Here is a 19,120-nt window from a genome sequence, read left to right on the forward strand (position 1 = left end):
AAGGGAAGTAAGTCTAATGTGCTTTTCATCTGCTGTGGTTTGTTTCCTTGGTTGACCACTGCGTGTACAGTCCTTATCATTGCCTATTTCTTGGGGTCCTCAATGTAGAAAAATACAGACAGATACTTATCCATCATGCAATACCATCAGGGAGGCGTCTGATTGGCTCCAAATTTATTTTGCAGCAGGGCGACCCCAAACACACAGCCAATATCATTAAGAACTATCATCAGCATGAAGACCAAGGAGTCCTGGAAGTGATGACATGGCCTCCACAGAGTCCTGATCTCAACATCATCGAGTCTGTCGGGGATTATATTAAGTGACGGAAGGATTTGCTCAAGCCTACAGCCACAGATCTTTGGTTAGCTTTCCAAGATATTAGAGACAACCTCCCTGTCAAGATCCTTCAAAAACTTTGTGCGAGTCTACCTAGAAGAATTTATGCTGTTTTGAAGGGAAAGGCTGGTCACACTAAATATTGATTTGATTTAGATTTTTCTATTGTTCATTCTATTTGCTTTTTGTTAATTGTTAAAAAAAAATAAACTATTACCACTACTATTTTTAAAGCATTTTTACTTTGTAGAATTTTTTTTTACACCTGACTAAAACTTTTGCACAGTGCTGTATAAAAAGTTATTTCTAAAATTTATATAGTTTGATATTATAGTATCTAAATTGATTATCAATTTGACCTCTCTAAGAAGCACAGTATTTTTTTCCAATCACCGCCACTTAACCTCTTCATGACCTTTTGACATACCGAATCATCATGATCGGGAAGGGGTTCTTGCCCAATGACGTACTAATACATCATTACATCATGGTGATCGTGCGAGACACAGGATCTGTGCCTGCACAGTCGCCGCCGGGAGCTCGGTTTAAGTGATAGCGGAGTTCCGTTATGTGGCTTTTTAATGCTCTGATTTTAGTTTTTTGAAAGGTGATTTAATGACTGTATTGATTGACTACCGTATTTCAGGTTTAGATTGACGCCATGTTGTCGCGCTGGTTTCTGATTTTCTCTAGTTTAGTTTCGAAACAAGGTGCTATGCTAAGAGGCCAGGGTTATCTAGAAGGAAATATTCACTTTACCATTATCTTATATTTTAGTGGCGATCAGGTTGTAATTATTTTATTAAACACTTGGTATGGGGAGCACCATTGTAAAATAATTACACTATATTGCAATTTACGTTTTTCCAAATCTCAGAACTTACCAGATGTGAAGATTAGGAGGAGGTCACTTGCCCCCTCCCATTCACCATCCCCTGGGACATGCACTGATAAGGGCTTCCATTTGTTTTGGACTGAGTCCCATTAACCCTGGAGCAAGGGCAGTGAAGTTTCATCACAACATGGACTATTCCTCTGTACACAGCACAGGGTGAGACATTACAGGTGCTTCCAATAACGACCAGCTCAGTCCACCAACTTCATTCTGATATGATGTGGTTCTAAGTCAGTCAATACAGCAGCGGATTACCCTTAGTAGTGGATTCCTTCTTTTTGGGATGCTTTAGCCAAGTGCAACCTTGTTACCCATCAGGAACATGGATGACGTCTCCCACCAATAGACAAAGAATTCACCAAAAGTGACAGCAAAAAGGACATCTTATCCCTCGAAGCCATGAAAACCATCATTGCTGCGTATTCCAAAGACCTGCAGGGTAAGTCTCAGCAAGAATTCGTATCCTATCATAGTATGTGGCAGATATTTTTTTAGAATAAATCACTGATAGAAATCCAAGGAAAATGTGGATTGTAATCTCAGGGCTCTCGTCAGGGTATGTATGCAATGTCTAATTATATAATTGTATCCCACCTAAGGAGAATTTTTTTTTCATTTTTCTCTGATGAGGTCTACTCTCATGTTTTCATATAAAATATAAAAGTGGGAATGTAAAATAGAAATACATTGCATATATAAAGTCTACACACCCCTGTTAAAATACCAGATTTTGTCATATAAACAAATGAGTCCCTGCTCATCTGCGAGTTTTTCCTCAGCTGTAATCAGGCTCAGGGAAAAATCTCTGCATGCTGCTTATGGCCGCGTATATCAGATGAGACTAACCAATGCAAGTCAATGGGTGCGAGAAAAAAAATGGACGTCACACAGACCATGCATATGGCGTCTAATTTTTATGCACACATCTCAAAGGAAGCAGGAAATTGCATTAGCCAAGCACAAGAAGTTCACAGCCAGAACCCTCCTGGCAACAAAAAAAAACTTACATAAAGAGATAGCGAGATAGATACATAGATACACTGGCTTGTGAAAGTATTCACAGAGGCTTTTTACCTATTTTGTTACATTACAACCTGTGTTTAATTATTTTTGTAGTGTGATTCATCAGCACTAAATAGTTTAAGTATTCAACCCTTTTGCTATGAAGACCCTAAAAAATTCTTGTGCAAGCAATTATCTTCATAAGTCCCATGCTTAGATTGCACACAGGGGGAATTCATTTCACTAAGTGTCACATGGTCTGTCAGTATATACACACCTTTTCTGAAAGGCCAGAGGCACCACTAACCAAACAAGACCATGAAGACCAAGCAGATCTCCAAACAAGTCAGGGACAAAGTTTTTGAGAAGTACAAGTCAGAGTTGGGTTATAAAAAAATATCCCTATCTGTGATGATCCCCCAGATCACCATTCAATCCATTATCATCAAATGGAAGGAACATGGTACCACAACAATCCAGCCAAGAGAGGGCCACCCACCAAAACTGTCAGCCCAGGCAAGGAGGGCATTAATCAGAGAGTGAGAACAGAGACCAAAGATAACCCTGAAGGAGCTTCAGAGTTCCGAAGCAGAGACTGGAGTATCTGTCCATACGATCACAATAAGCCGCACACTCCATAGAGGTTTCCTTTATGGAAGAGTGGGTAGAAAAAAGCCTTTTCTTTCACAAAAAAATTGTAAGGCTCGTTTTGAGTTTGCCAAAAGACATGTGGGAGACTCCCCAAATATATGGGGGAAGGTGCTATGGTCAGATGAGACCAAAATTGAACTTTTTGGCTACCAAGGTAAACGCTACGTCTGGAGCCAAACCAACAGAGCTCATCACCCCAAGAACACCATCATCATAGTGAAACATGGTGGTGGCAGCATCATGCTGTGGGGATGTTTTTCAGCAGCAGGGACAGGGAAAATAGTCTAGGGGAAGATGGGTGGTACGAAATAGAGGGATATTCTAGAGCATACATGTCAAACTCTGGCCCGAGGGCCAAATCTGACCCACAGGGTGGTTTTATTTGGCCTGTGACACCAGAACCACCGCCCATATGTGGTGCCATTATTCTGTATGGAGGACTATGTGGGGCCCATTATTCTGTATGGAGGACTATGTGGGGCCCATTGCATTGTATACTGGCTGGCCCGTGACTTTGTCCAAGTTTGTCATTTTGGCCCTCTGTGTGTTTGAGTTTGACATCCCTGTTCTAGAGCAAAACCTGTTTCAGTCTGTCTGTGTTTTGAGGCTGGGACGAAAGTTCACCTTCCAACAAGATAATGACCCAAAGCATACTGCTAAAGCAACACTGCAGCCTATCAATTTCTGGTATATATTTTTCACTGCTTGTGTGATCTGTCCTGAAAACTGCATTATATCTCCATGCAATGCTCTGCAGCCTATCAATTTCTGGTATATATTTTTTCACTCCTCTAGCTTTTTTATTCCATGATACTTAAAGGTCATCACACTTACTTTAAGAGTTTATGATCCATGCCAAGTTTACTAGTCTGTTTTTTTTTTTTTTTTTTTTTTCCCTGCACTTTATGGTCTCCTGTTGTCTTTTAAGCTAGTGATTGATTGTTAATGAGTTAAATCTGTGCAGATCTAAGCAGATACGTCCCTATATATTGAGACTTAGTTAAGGGGCAGCATTTATGCGGGGGCATTTATGCATATAGCATTTATGCATACTTTATCGAAGTGCCATAATTTAGCAAAGTGCCCTGGCAGTTAGAAAATGGCAGTTGGACAGGGCAGGAGACAGGTAAGACATACAAGACAAACCAACAAACTTGCTTCCAGGTCATCTTTTTGGCAAACAGTATTCACCATTTGTATCTGTGCCATTTATACTCTGGTTGCTACAATCATCCACATTCACCGTTCACCCACAAATGCGGCACACTTCATCCATATTAATCCCTCACTCCTCTCTTCTCCTATGTACAGCTCTCATGCTCTCTTCACAATGTTATACCACGCAGATCCATTCATTCCCACCATACAACGCAGGAAACGCTCTCACAAATCACTCAATCATCTGCTCACTCTCTGTATCTTCCTTCTATTAGTCACAGGTGATATTTCTCCCAACCCAGGACCCTCCAGTAATAATAACACTAACTCTTTCCCTGTTACATTCAGAAACCCTGCTAATCTCATTAATATTCCCTGCATATCTTCTGTCTCATTCAACTGTGCCCTTTGGAATGCACGCTCAGCTTGTAATAAACTCTCTTACATCCATGACTTTTTCCTCTCTAATTCCCTCAACCTTCTGGCTCTCACTGAAACCTGGATCCAGCAGTCGGACACCACCGCCGCTGCAGCTCTCTCCTATGGTGGCCTACATTTCTCTCATACCCCGCGACCTGACAACAGATCAGGTGGAGGTGTTGGTCTGCTTCTTTCAACAAAATGTACTTTTCAGGTTATCCCCCCTGTACCCTCCCTTATCTTCCCGTCCTTTGAGGCCCACACAGTCAGACTCTACCGGCCCTTCTCCCTGCGAGTGGCGGTTGTCTATCGCCCCCCAGGTCCCCCTCGTCAATTCCTGGATCACTTTGCTGCCTGGCTTACAAATTTTCTATCCTGCGACATCCCCACGATAATCATGGGAGACTTTAACATCCCAATTGGCGATCCTCTTTCCCCATCTGCCACGCATCTTTTATCATTAACCTCCTCCTTCGGCCTTTCACAGCTTGCTAATTCTCCTACACATGAGGACGGGAACACATTGGACCTGATCTTCTCCCGGCTTTGCTCAGTACATGACTTTACTAACTCTCCCCTTCCACTCTCTGACCATAATCTTCTTTCATTCTCTGTCAAGAACTGTGACTTTACTCAAGACACTCCCACCGTCCACACTTATAGAAATATACGCGCCATTAACATCCAGAAATTTATAAAAAGGTTGCAATCATCATTGGCCCCAATCTCCTCCCTCTCATGTCCCGAATCTGCATTGAAGCATTATAACAAAATAATGCTATGCGCCCTGGATGAAGCCGCACCTCCTACACAAAGAACAATTCGGCATAGACGGCGACAACCCTGGCACACGCCTCAAACACGTCTTCTCCAGAGGTACTCCAGGTGCGCTGAACGGCTGTGGAGAAAATCAAATCTGCCCGAAGATTTCCTCCACTATAAATTTATGCTGAAAACATATAACTCTGCCCTTCACCTCTCCAAACAAACCTACTTTAACAACCTCATCATCTCACTTTCCAATAATCCTAAACGACTCTTTGACACGTTTCATTCTCTCCTCAATCAAACAGCACAGGCCCCGACCACCGACCTCAGCGCTGACGATCTGGCTAACTATTTCAAAGAAAAAATTGACCATATCCGACAGGAAATTTTCTCCCAATCCCCAAATGTTATGCATGCTCCCCCCCGCCACATTGTATCTTGCTCATTTTCTGACTTCGAACCAGTCACGGAAGATGAAGTGATCAGGCTCCTTGCATCTTCTCGCCCTACCACCTGCACCAGCGACCCTATTCCCTCACATCTCCTTCAGTCCCTTGCTCCAGCTGTCACCTCTCACCTAACTAAAATTTTCAACCTTTCCCTCTCATCTGGTATCTTTCCCTCTTCTTTTAAACACGCCAGCATACAACCATTACTTAAAAAACCATCCCTCGACCAGAACTGCACGGCCAACTACAGACCTGTTTCCAATCTTCCCTTTATCTCTAAACTCCTGGAACGCCTGGTCCACTCCCGTCTAATCCGCTATCTCTCAGACAACTTTCTTCTTGACCCTTTACAATCCGGTTTCCGCTCTTTACATTCTACTGAAACTGCCCTCACTAAAGTCTCTAATGATCTACTAACAGCTAAATCTAATGGTCACTACTCCCTGCTGATTCTCCTGGATCTCTCTGCAGCATTTGACACTGTGGATCACCAGCTCCTCCTCACTATGCTCCGCACTATTGGCCTCAAGGACACGGTTCTCTCCTGGTTCTCCTCTTATCTCTCTGACCGCTCCTTCTCTGTGTCTTTTGCCGGCTCCTCCTCCTCCCTACTTCCTCTTACTGTCGGGGTTCCTCAAGGATCAGTCCTAGGCCCCCTTCTTTTCTCCTTATACACCGCTCCTATTGGACAAACAATCAGTAGATTCGGTTTTCAGTACCATCTCTATGCTGATGACACCCAATTATACACCTCTGCTCCGGACATCACCCCTGCATTACTACAAAACACCAGTGATTGTCTGTCTGCTGTGTCTAACATTATGTCCTCCCTCTACCTAAAACTGAATCTGTCAAAAACTGAACTCCTCGTCTTTCCTCCCTCCATTAATCTACCTGTGCCCGATATTGCCATCTCCGTTTGTGGCTCAACCATTACTCCCCAGCTACAAGCCCGCTGTCTTGGGATCATTTTTGATTCAGATCTTTCTTTCACTCCTCACATCAAATCACTCGCTCGTTCATGTCATCTACACCTCAAAAACATCTCAAGAATCAGGACTTTTCTCACCTTTGACTCGGCAAAAACTCTTACTGTCGCTCTTATTCATTCTCGTCTTGACTATTGCAACGCTCTACTAATCGGTCTCCCTCTTACTAAACTCTCCCCTCTCCAATCCGTCCTGAACGCAGCAGCCAGGATCATATTCCTCGCCAACCGCTACTCAGATGCCTCTTCCCTGTGCCAGTCATTGCATTGGTTGCCCATCCAATATAGAGTTCGTTTTAAACTTATCACGCTTACCCACAAAGCGCTCCATGCTTCAGTACCCCCCTACATCTCCTCCCTTGTCTCAGTCTACCACCCTACACGTGTCCTCCGTTCTGCAAATGACTTGAAACTAAAATCCTCCATAATCCGAACTTCCCACTCCCGTCTCCAAGATTTCTCGCGTGCTGCGCCAATTCTCTGGAATGCACTACCCAGGACAGTTCGATTAATTCCCAATACCCACAGTTTCAAGCGAACCCTAAAAACACATTTCTTTAGACTGGCGTATCACCTAAACACACTCTGTCCATCCCAGCTTTCCCCCATATTAAAATCTTCTTCAACTTCGGGTTCAAACCAACCATGCACATAAAAGCCTCTGTCAGGACTGCACACATACTGGCTGGCGACCAGTCCATGTATTATTATTTATCCTATTCAGTATATCAAGGCTGCATTATACAATATATGTACTTTTTACCTTTTGTGTCTCCCCCACTTCCTCATAGACTGTAAGCTCGTGAGCAGGGCCCTCACTCCGTTCGATATGAGATATGCTTATTCTGTATTGTCTGTATAAGTCCCCCCTAAAATTTGTAAAGTGCTGCGGAATATGTTGGCGCTATAAAAATAAACTATTATTATTATTTATTATTATAGTGGTGTAAGGGGAAATGTGTAAATGTTTTGGAGTGGCCTAGTCAAAGCCCAGACCTTTATCCATTTGAGAATCTGTGATCAGACTTGAAGATTGCTGTTCACCAGAGGAAACCATTTAACCTAAAGGAGTGGAGTTTTGCCTTGAGGAATGGGCAAATATCCCAGTGACAAGATGTGGAAAGCTCATAGAGACTTCTCCAAAGCAACCAGGAGCTGTAATTGCAGCAAAAGGAGGCTCTACAAAGTACTGAGTTTATGGGGGTGAATAATTATGCACACTGAAGTTTTCAGTCCTATTTGTTGTTTGCTTCACAATAAAAAGGAAACCAAATGTTCACAGTTGTGGGCATGTTCTTTACATGAACTGATTCAAAGCCACAAAAAACAGTGAAATTCCAGGTTGTGAGGTAGCAAAACAAGAAAAATCCCAAGGCGGTGAATTCATTTGCAAGCCACTGTAATTTCCCAACCTACATATTATAAACTTGCACTCTTTAGTGCCTTTCTGTGAAAAAAAGAACCCCTATTCTATTTTGCCATCAAAAACGCTGAAAAAAACTCTGAAAAAAATTAGCAGCGTTTTGTTCACTACCCATTACTTCCTATGGGTGAAAAAACGGTGAAAGAAGTGACGTGCTCTATTTTCCAAAAACCCAACTAAGGCACAAAATATGCAGCAAAAAAAAAAACAATATGCGTGAACAGAGAATTCAGGTTTCTCATTGACTTTGCTGGTACTGCAAAACGCAGCTGAAAATTTGCATAAAAATTTGCAGCAAAAAACACAAACGTGTGGGAGCATAGCCTTACACTTCACAAATACTTGCTACTTTGTGTTGGTATATCATATAAAATTCTCATAAAATACATTTAATTTGGGGATGTAACATGTAAAACTGGAAAAGTTTGCAGGGTATGAATATTTTTCAAGACACTGTATTTAGACATATAATGAAATCTCCTCTGAGGCGTATTTTTTCTAACCTAAACAAGCTCAACTTTTCTAACCTTCCATTATAGGCGAGGCCTTCTATCTGATGTATTAATCTAGTTTCCCGCCTCTGACTGACTCTAAGGATCTGTTTGCAGACCAAAGTAGACAATGTGCAGAGTGATCTGTAATATATTCCTTAGTGTGCATAGGCTGCCTGGGTTCCCAGCAGTGCGAGTTCTGTTTACACAGGATGAAGCACCGCTGAGAACAATGATCTTTTGCACTGTGCAAAATATAATTTCACCAGATAAATAAGCATTTTGCTCATTTGTTGAGTCATTGGCAGCCTTTTTGCACTGCTAGATAATCGTGATACAACTGTTTTTAAGAACACTTTCTTACAATTATCTTGCAGTGTAAATAAATGCAGCTTCATTTCCCCAAATCCCTTTTAGAATGTGGAGCCAAAACAGGATCCCATATTCAAGAATTGGCATTTAAAATGATTTAGAGAGGAGTATTAATAAATTAGGATCACAGGATTTAATCTTTTTTTTTACACCCTAAAATCGTGTTTGCTTTTGCAACTGCTGCTTGACATTGAGTACTGCTGCCCAGCTTACTTGTAACCAGAATAACCAAGGCCTTATCCTGTTCTGTAATCACTAGTATATTTCCATTTAATGTATATGCAGCAATAGGATTACTCCGGCCATGTTACTCTACATTTATCAACATTCAACTTCATTTAACATGTGTTTATCCATGCAGACATCTTATCCAGATGGCTTTGTAATATTATAGAGTCATGCTAAGTCCTACAAAGTTTTGTGTCATCAGCAAAGACTGTACCTAATGAAAGAAAAATACAGGGTGCTCTATAGTGCATATATCTCTAGGAAACTAATGGTAACGGCAAAACCATCAAAGGGGTTAAGTAATGTTCTTGCCTTGTAAAGATGTGTTACTACCAGCCACTACGCTGTTTCTAGGCCAAAGTAGGTAAATCAGCTGCAGCTTGACCCAAAATACAATCACTGTTGGTAGAATAAATAGTTAAAGATAAAAAAAGGAGTAACCAATGGTGCTGCTGATTTATTAAGAAGTGAAGATGGCAGAAATGGAAGTAACTGGTTTAACCAGGATAAAACAGACTACTAGTGATGAGCGAGCATGCTCACTACTGCTCGGTGCTCGCCAGAGCATCTCACTGCTCGAGATGCTCGGCGCTCACCGAGTATTTCCGGGGTTGCTCGGCGGGAGCTCAGGTTCCCTCCCTGCATGTTTGGTGCTCTTTACCGAGCCAATGAACATGCAGGGATTGCCTGCCACTCACTGTAATGACGCAGCCATGTTGGTTGTGGCATTACAGTGATTGGCTGGCCGCACAGCATCATCAGGTCTATATCAGACCTGGCGCCGCCATGCTCGTCACAGTCACTCCGGATCAGACAGTGTAGGGAGAGCTGCTGCTGAGCTAGGGAGAGATTTGCTTGTTTCTGGTTAGTGAAGTTGACGCGCCCCCTGGGCCGTGGGGTACCCGGTGCCGGGCCGGTAGATGCTGGGGGTTGTAGTCACTGTGGCGGTGACCCGATCCGTGACCCACGGCGGTCAATCCAAGGGGTTATTTATATGGGTTTTATAATGTCCGACTATGCCACCTGTGGAGTGCGGTTAATAGAGACCGCCGCTGCGGAACAGTCCTCTGAAGCTGGTGGTTTTTGCAGCAAGGGTGGTATAACTCCCCACAGGAAGAGTTAGCTTCAGGGCAGTGTGTGTGGATGATGGTTGTTGTGCAGGAAGTCAATAATAAACACGGAGTCAGTGTGATGCAGTCCCAGGGTCTTTACTGATGACACTTTAGACAGGCCTGGACTGGAGTACTGGCTAGTGATAAGAGTCCGGTCAGCCTGGAAGCAAGCGTAGAGTCCTCCTTGCCAGGTGGAGTTGTAGGCCTGCCGTTCTTACTATTCTCTTTGGCTGTACTGCTTGTAGCTGTGTTGTAGCCCACGTCCCTGAGTGTAACGTGCGGTGCTCACCCGTATGGCTGGTAGCGCGGGCCTTGTGGATGCTTCGCTCCTCCGTGACGGTGCTGGTCCCTCTGTGCTATTGAGCCTCCGGGCGTCTGGTGGGGGCCAGGAGACCTGCAATATCCTGCCCTGAGGTATCTGCTGCTGGGCCTGATGTGTCCCACAGCCTCGGACTCCGGTGTCCGGTTCTTTGTGTGCTCCAGCTAGGGCGAGCTATCTCCAGCTCCAGTCCCTAGCTCCTCTCTCTTCAAAGTCCTAAACTCAACTCCTCACTAAACTAAACTAATCCCGCCTCCAAATCCAGTTGCCAAGGGGAGGGTCTTCCCCTTGCTGGTCTAGAGCCAGGAAGTGTTGCATGTATTGTGTACCTGGCTAAAATAACTCCAGCTTGCTTCCAGGTATGGCATTACCTCTTTTTAGGGAAGCAATGCCACTGTGGCAACCAGACCCTTGGGGTGCCACATAGGTGTACCAAATTATATTAGAGACACATATCCATCTCAACAAACAGTCCTTCAGAGGACTAATCCATCTGCAGAGATATCAGGCAGGCAGTGTATATAGGCAGGCAGTGTATATAGCAGACTGCAGTGCATATAGCACAAGAGGCTCCATTCCATTCCAGCTGCTGTTAGATATTTCTAGAAATAGCCCCAGGTCTCAGGGGCCAGGAATAATTCTTTTTGGATCTTAATCCTCATTATTTGCTTAAAAAGCAATCCAGATGACACAGTTTTTCTGCGCCATTTGCTTGTTGGCACCGCAGAATACAGCCAGGTCCTTTCCATATTACAGCGCTAAAAATCCAGCTATTTAAAACTGTGGCTTGTCTGTCACACGGATCACATATAATTGCGCTGAAAATACTGCCATTTCTGGCCTCCATTAAACACTTGTTTCAGTGTGTCCGTGAAACTATTGACACCAGTTTGCTGATCAAAATAGTTACCTACAGGCTAGGTATTTAAAACTGTGTTTTCTCCGTCACACGGATCACATATACATTTTCAGAAAATACTGCTATTTCTGGCCTCCATTAAACTTTTGTTTCAGTGTGTCAGTGAAGCTATTGACACCAGTTTGCTTTTCAAAATAGTTACCTACAGGCCAGGTATTTAAAACTGTGGTTTTCCATCACACAGATCACATATTAGTTCGCTCCAAATTCAGTCATTGGTAGTGAGCGTGGAAGATATTGTCCTCCATTTAAAATGAGCAAGGCACGTGGCAAGGGACGGGGAATTGGATGTGATGGTGACTGGAAGCAGATAATGCTTCCAGTCACTTAATCACCACCACCAACACTTTGTCTTCCATACGGTCAAGTCTCAGTGGCCGTGAGTCTGGACCGCATATTCCTCACCCTGAACCTCCTTCTTCCCACCATGCCGAGTGCCCAGAGACAACTGATCCCACACTTGGACACTCCGAAGAACTGTTCACTTTTCCATTTATAGATTCTGGTCTCTCACCCGGTCTACTTGAAGCGGGGTAAGAGGAGATCTCATGTAGCGATGCCCAAATATTTGAGCAGCCACGGCCACACGAAGTCGACGGTGGGAAAGTGTCACAAGAGGTGGACGATGATGAGACACAATTGCCAGAAAGTCAGGAGGAGGACCAGGGTGCGGAAGTGGAAGACGAGGTGGTGGATGATATAGTAACTGACCCAACCTGGCAGAAGGACATGCAGAGCGAGGATAGCAGCACACAGGGGGAGGGAGGCAGAGCACCCCAACAGGCAGGAAGAAGCAGTGTGGTGGCCGCAGACAGATGGCAGGCAACCGTTCCCCGTGACACCAACACGAAGTAAGTTGCCAGTACAACTGTTAGGTCTTCCCGAGTTGTTTTTTAAAGACTCTGCCGATAACCTCAAAAAGGCCATTTGCACCACCAGCCAGGACAGCATCAGCAGGGGTGGCGAAACTAGCAGCCTGACCACCACCAGCATGATCAGTCACATGGCAGCAAAGCACCCGACTTTGTGGGCCGAACCCCAGGGTCCAGTAACAGTGTCTGCGAGTGGCACCACTGCTTCTTCCACTGTTGTGCATGCAAGCCAATCCCCTGTCCATGGTGCATGCGAAGATGCCTCCTGCCCTACACCTGTCATTGCACACTCTCAAGTGGCAGCATCAGGAAGCACATCCACGTCCTTGCCCCAGCACAGCGTTCAGTTGTCCATACCCCAGTCCTTGGAACGCAAGCGCAAATATGCAGCCAACGCCCCACTGGCCACACTACTAAATTCCCACATTTCACAACTGCTTGTGCTCTAAATGTTGCCTTTTAGGCTCGTGGAGACGGAAGCATTCCGCAACCTGATAGTGGCTGCCATCCCTCGGTACTCGGTCCCCTTCCGCCACTATTTCTCCCGGTGTGCCGTCCTTTCATTACATAAGCACGTGTCCCAAAACATTAGCCATGCCCTCAACAATGCAGTTACCGAGAAAGTTCATCTAACCACGGACACATGGAAAACTGCTTGTGGGCAGGGACGGTACATCTCGCTGATGGCACACTGGATTAACATAGTGGAAGCCAGGACCCAGTCGGACCTTTGGACGGAACAGGTCCTCCCGACACCAAGGATTGCGGGCCTTAGGTCAATCAGGGTTTCCCCCACAGTGTACAGCTCCTGCACCTCATCCGCCTCAGCCTCCTCCTCTTCAGCCTCCATCTCCAAAATGACCACATCAATCACAAGCTGGAAGCACTGCAGCACTGCCTCGGCCAAGTGGCAACATGCTGTGCTGAAGCTAATATGCTTAGGTGACAAACCACACAATGCTGAAAGTTGTGGACAGCTCTGAAAGAGCAGGCAGATCTGTGGCTGACACCGCTGAACCTACAGCCAGGCATGGTTGTATGTGACAATGGCCGGAACCTGGTGGCGGCTCTGAGGCGAGGCAAACTCACACACGTACCATGCCTGGCCCATGTGCTTAACCTCGTGGTTCAGCGGTTTCTCAAATTCTACCCGGAGCTGCCAGATCTGCTTGTTAAAGTACGCCGCCTGTGTGCCCATTCTAGAAAGTCACCTACAGCTTCCGCCGCCTTGCCGTGTTTCAGCAGCGTTTGCAGCTTCCGGCTCACAGACTGGTATGTGATGTCCCCACGTGTTGGAACTCTACACTACAGATGTTGTGAAGGATTTGTGAGCAGAAGAGGGCAGTTGTTGAGTACCAGCATCAACAAGGCCGTCGGTATTCAGTTCAGACTCCACACATAAGACCTCAGGAGTGGACATGGATGTCAGACATATGTTCCATCCTCCAAAACTTTGAGGACTCCACCAAGATGGTGAGCGGCGATGACACCATAATTAGCATCACAATGCCGCTTCTCTGTCTTCTGAAACAGTCTCTGCTCACAATCAAAGAGGATGCATTGCAGGTGGAGCACGATGAGATGGAGCAAGGAACCATACAGGGTGATTACACACAGCCCAGCCTCATCTCATCCCAATGTGGATTGGGTGACAATGAGGAAGAGGAGGAGGAAGAGGAAGAACAGGAGCTAGTTTCATGCGCTATAGACGATACTACTTGCACAACTGTCATACCATCTGTTCACCGTGGATGGCCTGAGGACAGAGAGGCGGAGGAGGAGGAGAGCATGGTCAGTCGTCCTCTTGGTGAGGACACGGAAGTCTTGCCAGTTAGCAGTCTGGCACGCATGGCTGAGTTTATGTTACACTGCCTTTCCCATGACCCTCGCATTCTCAAAATTTTTGGGTGACAGTTATTACTGGTTGGTGACACTTCTAGACCCACGCTACAAGGAGAACTTTCTAGCTCTTATTTATGAGGCGGACAAATCTACAAAAATGGGGCAGTACCAGAAGGCCCTTGTTGCGGATCTATTAAAAAAATTCCCATCTGAAAACGCTGGCGGCAGAGGCCACAGTTCATTGGACAATCAAGGAGTACAGACGAGAGAGACAACTCCAATCCAGCAGAGGCAGGGGAACACTGTCAAATTTCTGGGAGAATTTTCTCAGCCCCTCCCATCGCACAGGCCCTGAGGCGCGGGGTACTCTCACAAGGAGTGCAAAGTTTGGGAAGATGCTGAGGGAGTACCTTGCCGACCGTACCAACGTCCTCCGTGATTCCTCTGTGCCTTATAATTATTGGGTATCCAAGCTGGACACATGGAATGAACTCGCTCTGTACGCCTTGGAGGTCCTGGCCTGCCCTGCCGCCAGCGTTTTATCAGAGCGGGTTTTTAGTGCCGCTGGTGGAATTATAACTGATAAGCGCATCCGCCTGTCAACTGAAAATGCTGACAGGCTGACTCTTATAAAAATGAACAAGGGCTGGATTGGGCCAGACTTCTCAACACCACCGAATGATAGCAGCGTAACATAAACTCAAATCCAGTGTCTTTTCTTGAGAGGTGTATTCCCATGCACCTTTTCACACCCACACATGGGTATATGCTTCCTGATTTTGGCTATTTGCTCTTGTCCTTCTCCTTCTACTCATCCTCCACCACCATATCACCAGGGTGACCGTGGTCCGTGATGCAACATCCACATAATTTTTTTAAAGGGTGTTTATGATGTCCGTAAAAAAAAAAAAAATTATACAGTATGTTCATGTATACCCCCCAGTGGTAAATGTGTGTCAGCCCATACACTTAGTGCATGGGTATTATAAATATAGCAGACCCGCTTCTTTCTAATGGGAATATTTTTTATGAGGCCCTCCTCCACGTCTTTTCCAAGGGGCATTGGAGTGCCTCCCAATTATTGACAGCCCTTGCATTCACTGCATAGGCCAACACTATGAGAGACCCACTTCCTAATATTGGGAGCATTGTTTTCAGGTGTACCTCTGACCTCCATGTCTCTTCCAAGGGGCATTGGAGTGCCTCCCAATTATGGGCAACCCTTGCATTCACTGCATAGGCAAACACAATGGGAGACCCACTTCCTAATAATGGAAACATTGTTTTCAGGAGGCCCTCCTCTTAGTCTCTTCAAAGGCTTATTGGGGTGTGTCCAAATTTACAAAGTGGTATTGGGGTGCGTCCAAATTTTGGGAAGCCCTGCCATTCACTGCATACGCCTATAACAATATAGGAGACCCACTCTCTAGTAATAAGAACAACAAAGCATAGCCGGCTGATGGCTCTCTAAGAATAGTGAGGGCCGACTGCTGGCCCTTTAAAAATAGTAAAGGCCGCCTGATGTCAGTATAAAAATAGACTTTGTGAGTTTCAGAGTCCCTCCTTCATAAATGAAACAGGATGTGTCTGATGATACCTCACACACCACATGGCCAGATAAGGTTGCAAAATGTTAAAATGACATTTCCCAGTGAATGCATTTGTCATGGTTGAAAGCAATGCAAAAGTGCAAATCCGCATCAAAAACGCTAAGTGTGAACATAGCCCAAGGTGTGGAGGAGTAATTTTGTTTTTGGTTATTTATTTTGCCTTATATACAAGTCATTACCCTGGAGAGGATGTTCCTTAACATATTTCCCAGGAAAATCCATTCTGGTTTTGTTTTTGTATGTTTTAATGTGAATCCGTAAAAGTGGCGTAATACCTCTGACAACATTGTTGACAGCAGTGACCTGGGAGTCAGAAATGCTTCCGGGGGTCTTCCCCATGCTGTTCCCATGTCATGTGAGCACTGTTCCCATCGATTTGGGCAATTTTTACGCCCTCTGCAGACCGCCGGGGGGAGCCACCTGAAAAATGCTCCGAGTTTCCCATAGACTTACATTGGGCTCATTGCTCGGGTCGAGCACCCCAGTATTCTAATGTGTTCGACCTGAGCATTGAGCCCCCGAGCATTTTAGTGCTCGCCCATCACTACAGACTACACATTTCAGCACTTTGCCACTGCTTTCCTCCGGCTATATTACAGTAACAAAACATCAGGAATTTATGTACACGATAAGACAGTAAAAGGAAATTATGAGGTGGGGTCAAAAGTTCTGACACCTCAGAAAATTGAATAAATAAATATTTATAAAAAACCTTAGGCTGGATCAGAACCTAGGATTCTACATTAAAGGGGTTTTCCCACACACAAAGTACTTTTTAATCAATAGATCTTCGAATGATAATAACTTCCACAATTGGATGTGTTCATAAACAATGTTTCTGTGCTGAGATAATCTTATAAATGTGCCCCTGCTGTGTACTGTGTAATGGCTGTGTCTGACCGTGCAGGAACATGGTCTGATCATACCACATCTCCTGGGCATGGGAAGACGCAAAAGAGTATACAGACATTACAGCAGGGGATCGCAGGTGATTCTTTCTGTGAGGTAAAACAGAGTATACTGACCTAATTAATTAAGTGGCGAGTGCCGCCAAGGGCTAGTGTACATTTGTGGAGTAAGTTTCATCACTTTAGTGGCATAACTTCCTGATGAATTTGTTGTTTAGAAAAAATAGAAGAAATTGTCGCTTCCACTTTGTTTTCAGGATTCTTCAATACGGTTTATTAAAATGCAAAGTCAAAAACCCAACGCATTTCGGTTGAGTCAGCCTTCATCAGGTGAATAGCCCAATACTGAAACATGCAGCTTATTTATACCTTTTTTGGTGCTAGTAGTGGGTGGTGCTCATTTACATAGCAATTACTTTCAGAGCACCTGTCCTCACTTTCTTTTTTCTATACCTTTCCTTAGTTTCTTTCCTTTAGGTTACATCCTGCAACAATTTCCTGATGAATTTGACATGTAGGCGTGACAACGCCCTGCCCGTGCCCTGCCCATGATACACCCATATTGACGTAACTGGCCAGGACTCGCATGTAAATGCCAAAAGTCGCAACTGCTGAGTTGCACAAAAATATTGTGAATTAAACCGGATTTTTGGAGTTAGTACCTTAATGAATTGCTCCCACTGTGCTCTAAAAACATATTATTATTATTATTTATGTTTAGAGCACATTCTGAATACAAATATAACTTACAGTGAACAAACTAACAATGACAGACTGGCACAGAGGAGAGAGGGCCCTGCCCTTGCGAGGTTAAGAACTTATCTGTGACATTAAAACAATGTTTCTTCATCCTTTGTCGCAGTTGTTGGACTGTTCAACAGATATATTGCAGTGAGCATGGACATTTCAACAGATGAATAACATAGTTGGAGCTACAATTCATTAAAGGGGTTGTCCGGGAATTTAACATTGATGGTCGATTCGTAGGATAGGTCATGAATGTCTCACCTGTCACCCCGCATATTATTTGTTCCCGATTGGGGATGACCAGAAGTGCTGAATTGTGGATCTGCACAGCACAGCTCTGTCAACTGTACAGTAGCCTCATCTGGGTACTGCATATCTGCGCCTATTCAAATTAATAGGGAGCAGACGTGCAGTGCCTAGCCGTAGTCAATATTCCATTGGCGGAGCTGTGCTGTGAAAATCTGAAACTGAGCAGTTCCAGTCGCCACTGGCACCGAGCTGATTTTCAGACTATCGCTGATTGGCGGGGTGCCTACATACACGGGCATTCCCGAATGATTTGCAGCTGTGTACAAGCCATGAAACATGCGACCGCTGGTACACGAGCATTTGACTCGAGCATGCCTGCTACTGTATCTGATCCCCGAGCATGCATGAATAACTCAAGTAGTGAGCATGCTCGCTCATCACTACTTATAATACCTTCAAAAATATTGCACACCACTGATGAAAGAATAACTGGAGTAACTCAGATCCACCTTCTTACCTTTTTTAAATATCGGTAACACCTCAACCATCTTAAAATTTTGTAGCTCTGATCCTTTTACAAGAGCATCTAAGTACCTTGAAGATTATTGACAGCAGTCTGTCAACTGCTGAGCTCAACTCCCTCAATATCCGTGAATGAACACTATCTGGTCTGGGTACTTTGTCAATAATTTGCTCAGTTGTAGCTTCTTAAGTTACATTAGTAATACCGAGGGGGTTGGGTAAACCTTGATTACTGCCTTGCCAAATGGTGAACACAGATGAAAAGTACATGTGCAATATCTCAGCCTTCTATTTATCTTCTACATTATATTCATATGGTCACTTTTTGGGGGCTGAAATCATCAATTTTTTTTTCTTTTTTGGCACCAATATATTTATACCATTGATTTGGATTTATTTTAATTTTGTTGGCAATTAGTTTCTTTCTTTGTAGATAACTTTTGTACCTTCATTTCTTTTTTACATTTCCCATTCAGATCTTTATACTTCTGGAACTTCTCGTCCTTCAAACTTTTAAATGCCCTTTGTTTATGTTCTAATTATACTTTGAACTGTCCCATTTAACCATAATGTTTTTTTTATTCCTGAACATTTTATTACCAGAGGGTATAAGCTTTCTACTGGATTCTAGTAGTATCTTTAAACAATCCTCATTTATGTTCAGTATCCCCAGTTACCAGTATATGATCCCAGTCTACAAGACTAAACTCTTCCCTTATTTTAGTGAATTTACCTTTCCTAAATTTCCAGGTTTTATATTTTTTCTTTGTAATGTCTTATTTTACCCCTTCGTCCCGAAGCCTGTTTTCACCTTCCTGACCAGGCCAAATTTTACT

General features: G+C 44.2%; 1 protein-coding gene across 1 annotated transcript in view; it reads left to right on the forward strand.

The window, feature by feature from the left end:
• The first annotated feature begins 1,330 nt into the window (after nucleotides 1-1,330).
• The window catches only part of LOC141154655 (diacylglycerol O-acyltransferase 2-like), a 69,513-nt gene continuing 51,723 nt past the window's right edge, over nucleotides 1,331-19,120 (forward strand). Inside the window, exon 1 of the mRNA XM_073640934.1 lies at nucleotides 1,331-1,673. Coding sequence (XP_073497035.1) covers nucleotides 1,634-1,673 — 40 coding nt within the window. The 5' untranslated portion in view covers nucleotides 1,331-1,633. The remainder of the gene's footprint in view (nucleotides 1,674-19,120) is intronic.

This window comes from Phyllobates terribilis, unplaced genomic scaffold (assembly GCF_046119375.1).
Source record: "Phyllobates terribilis strain yellow unplaced genomic scaffold, ASM4611937v1 Scaffold_7__3_contigs__length_470593459, whole genome shotgun sequence".
Taxonomy (NCBI): Eukaryota; Metazoa; Chordata; class Amphibia; order Anura; family Dendrobatidae; genus Phyllobates; species Phyllobates terribilis.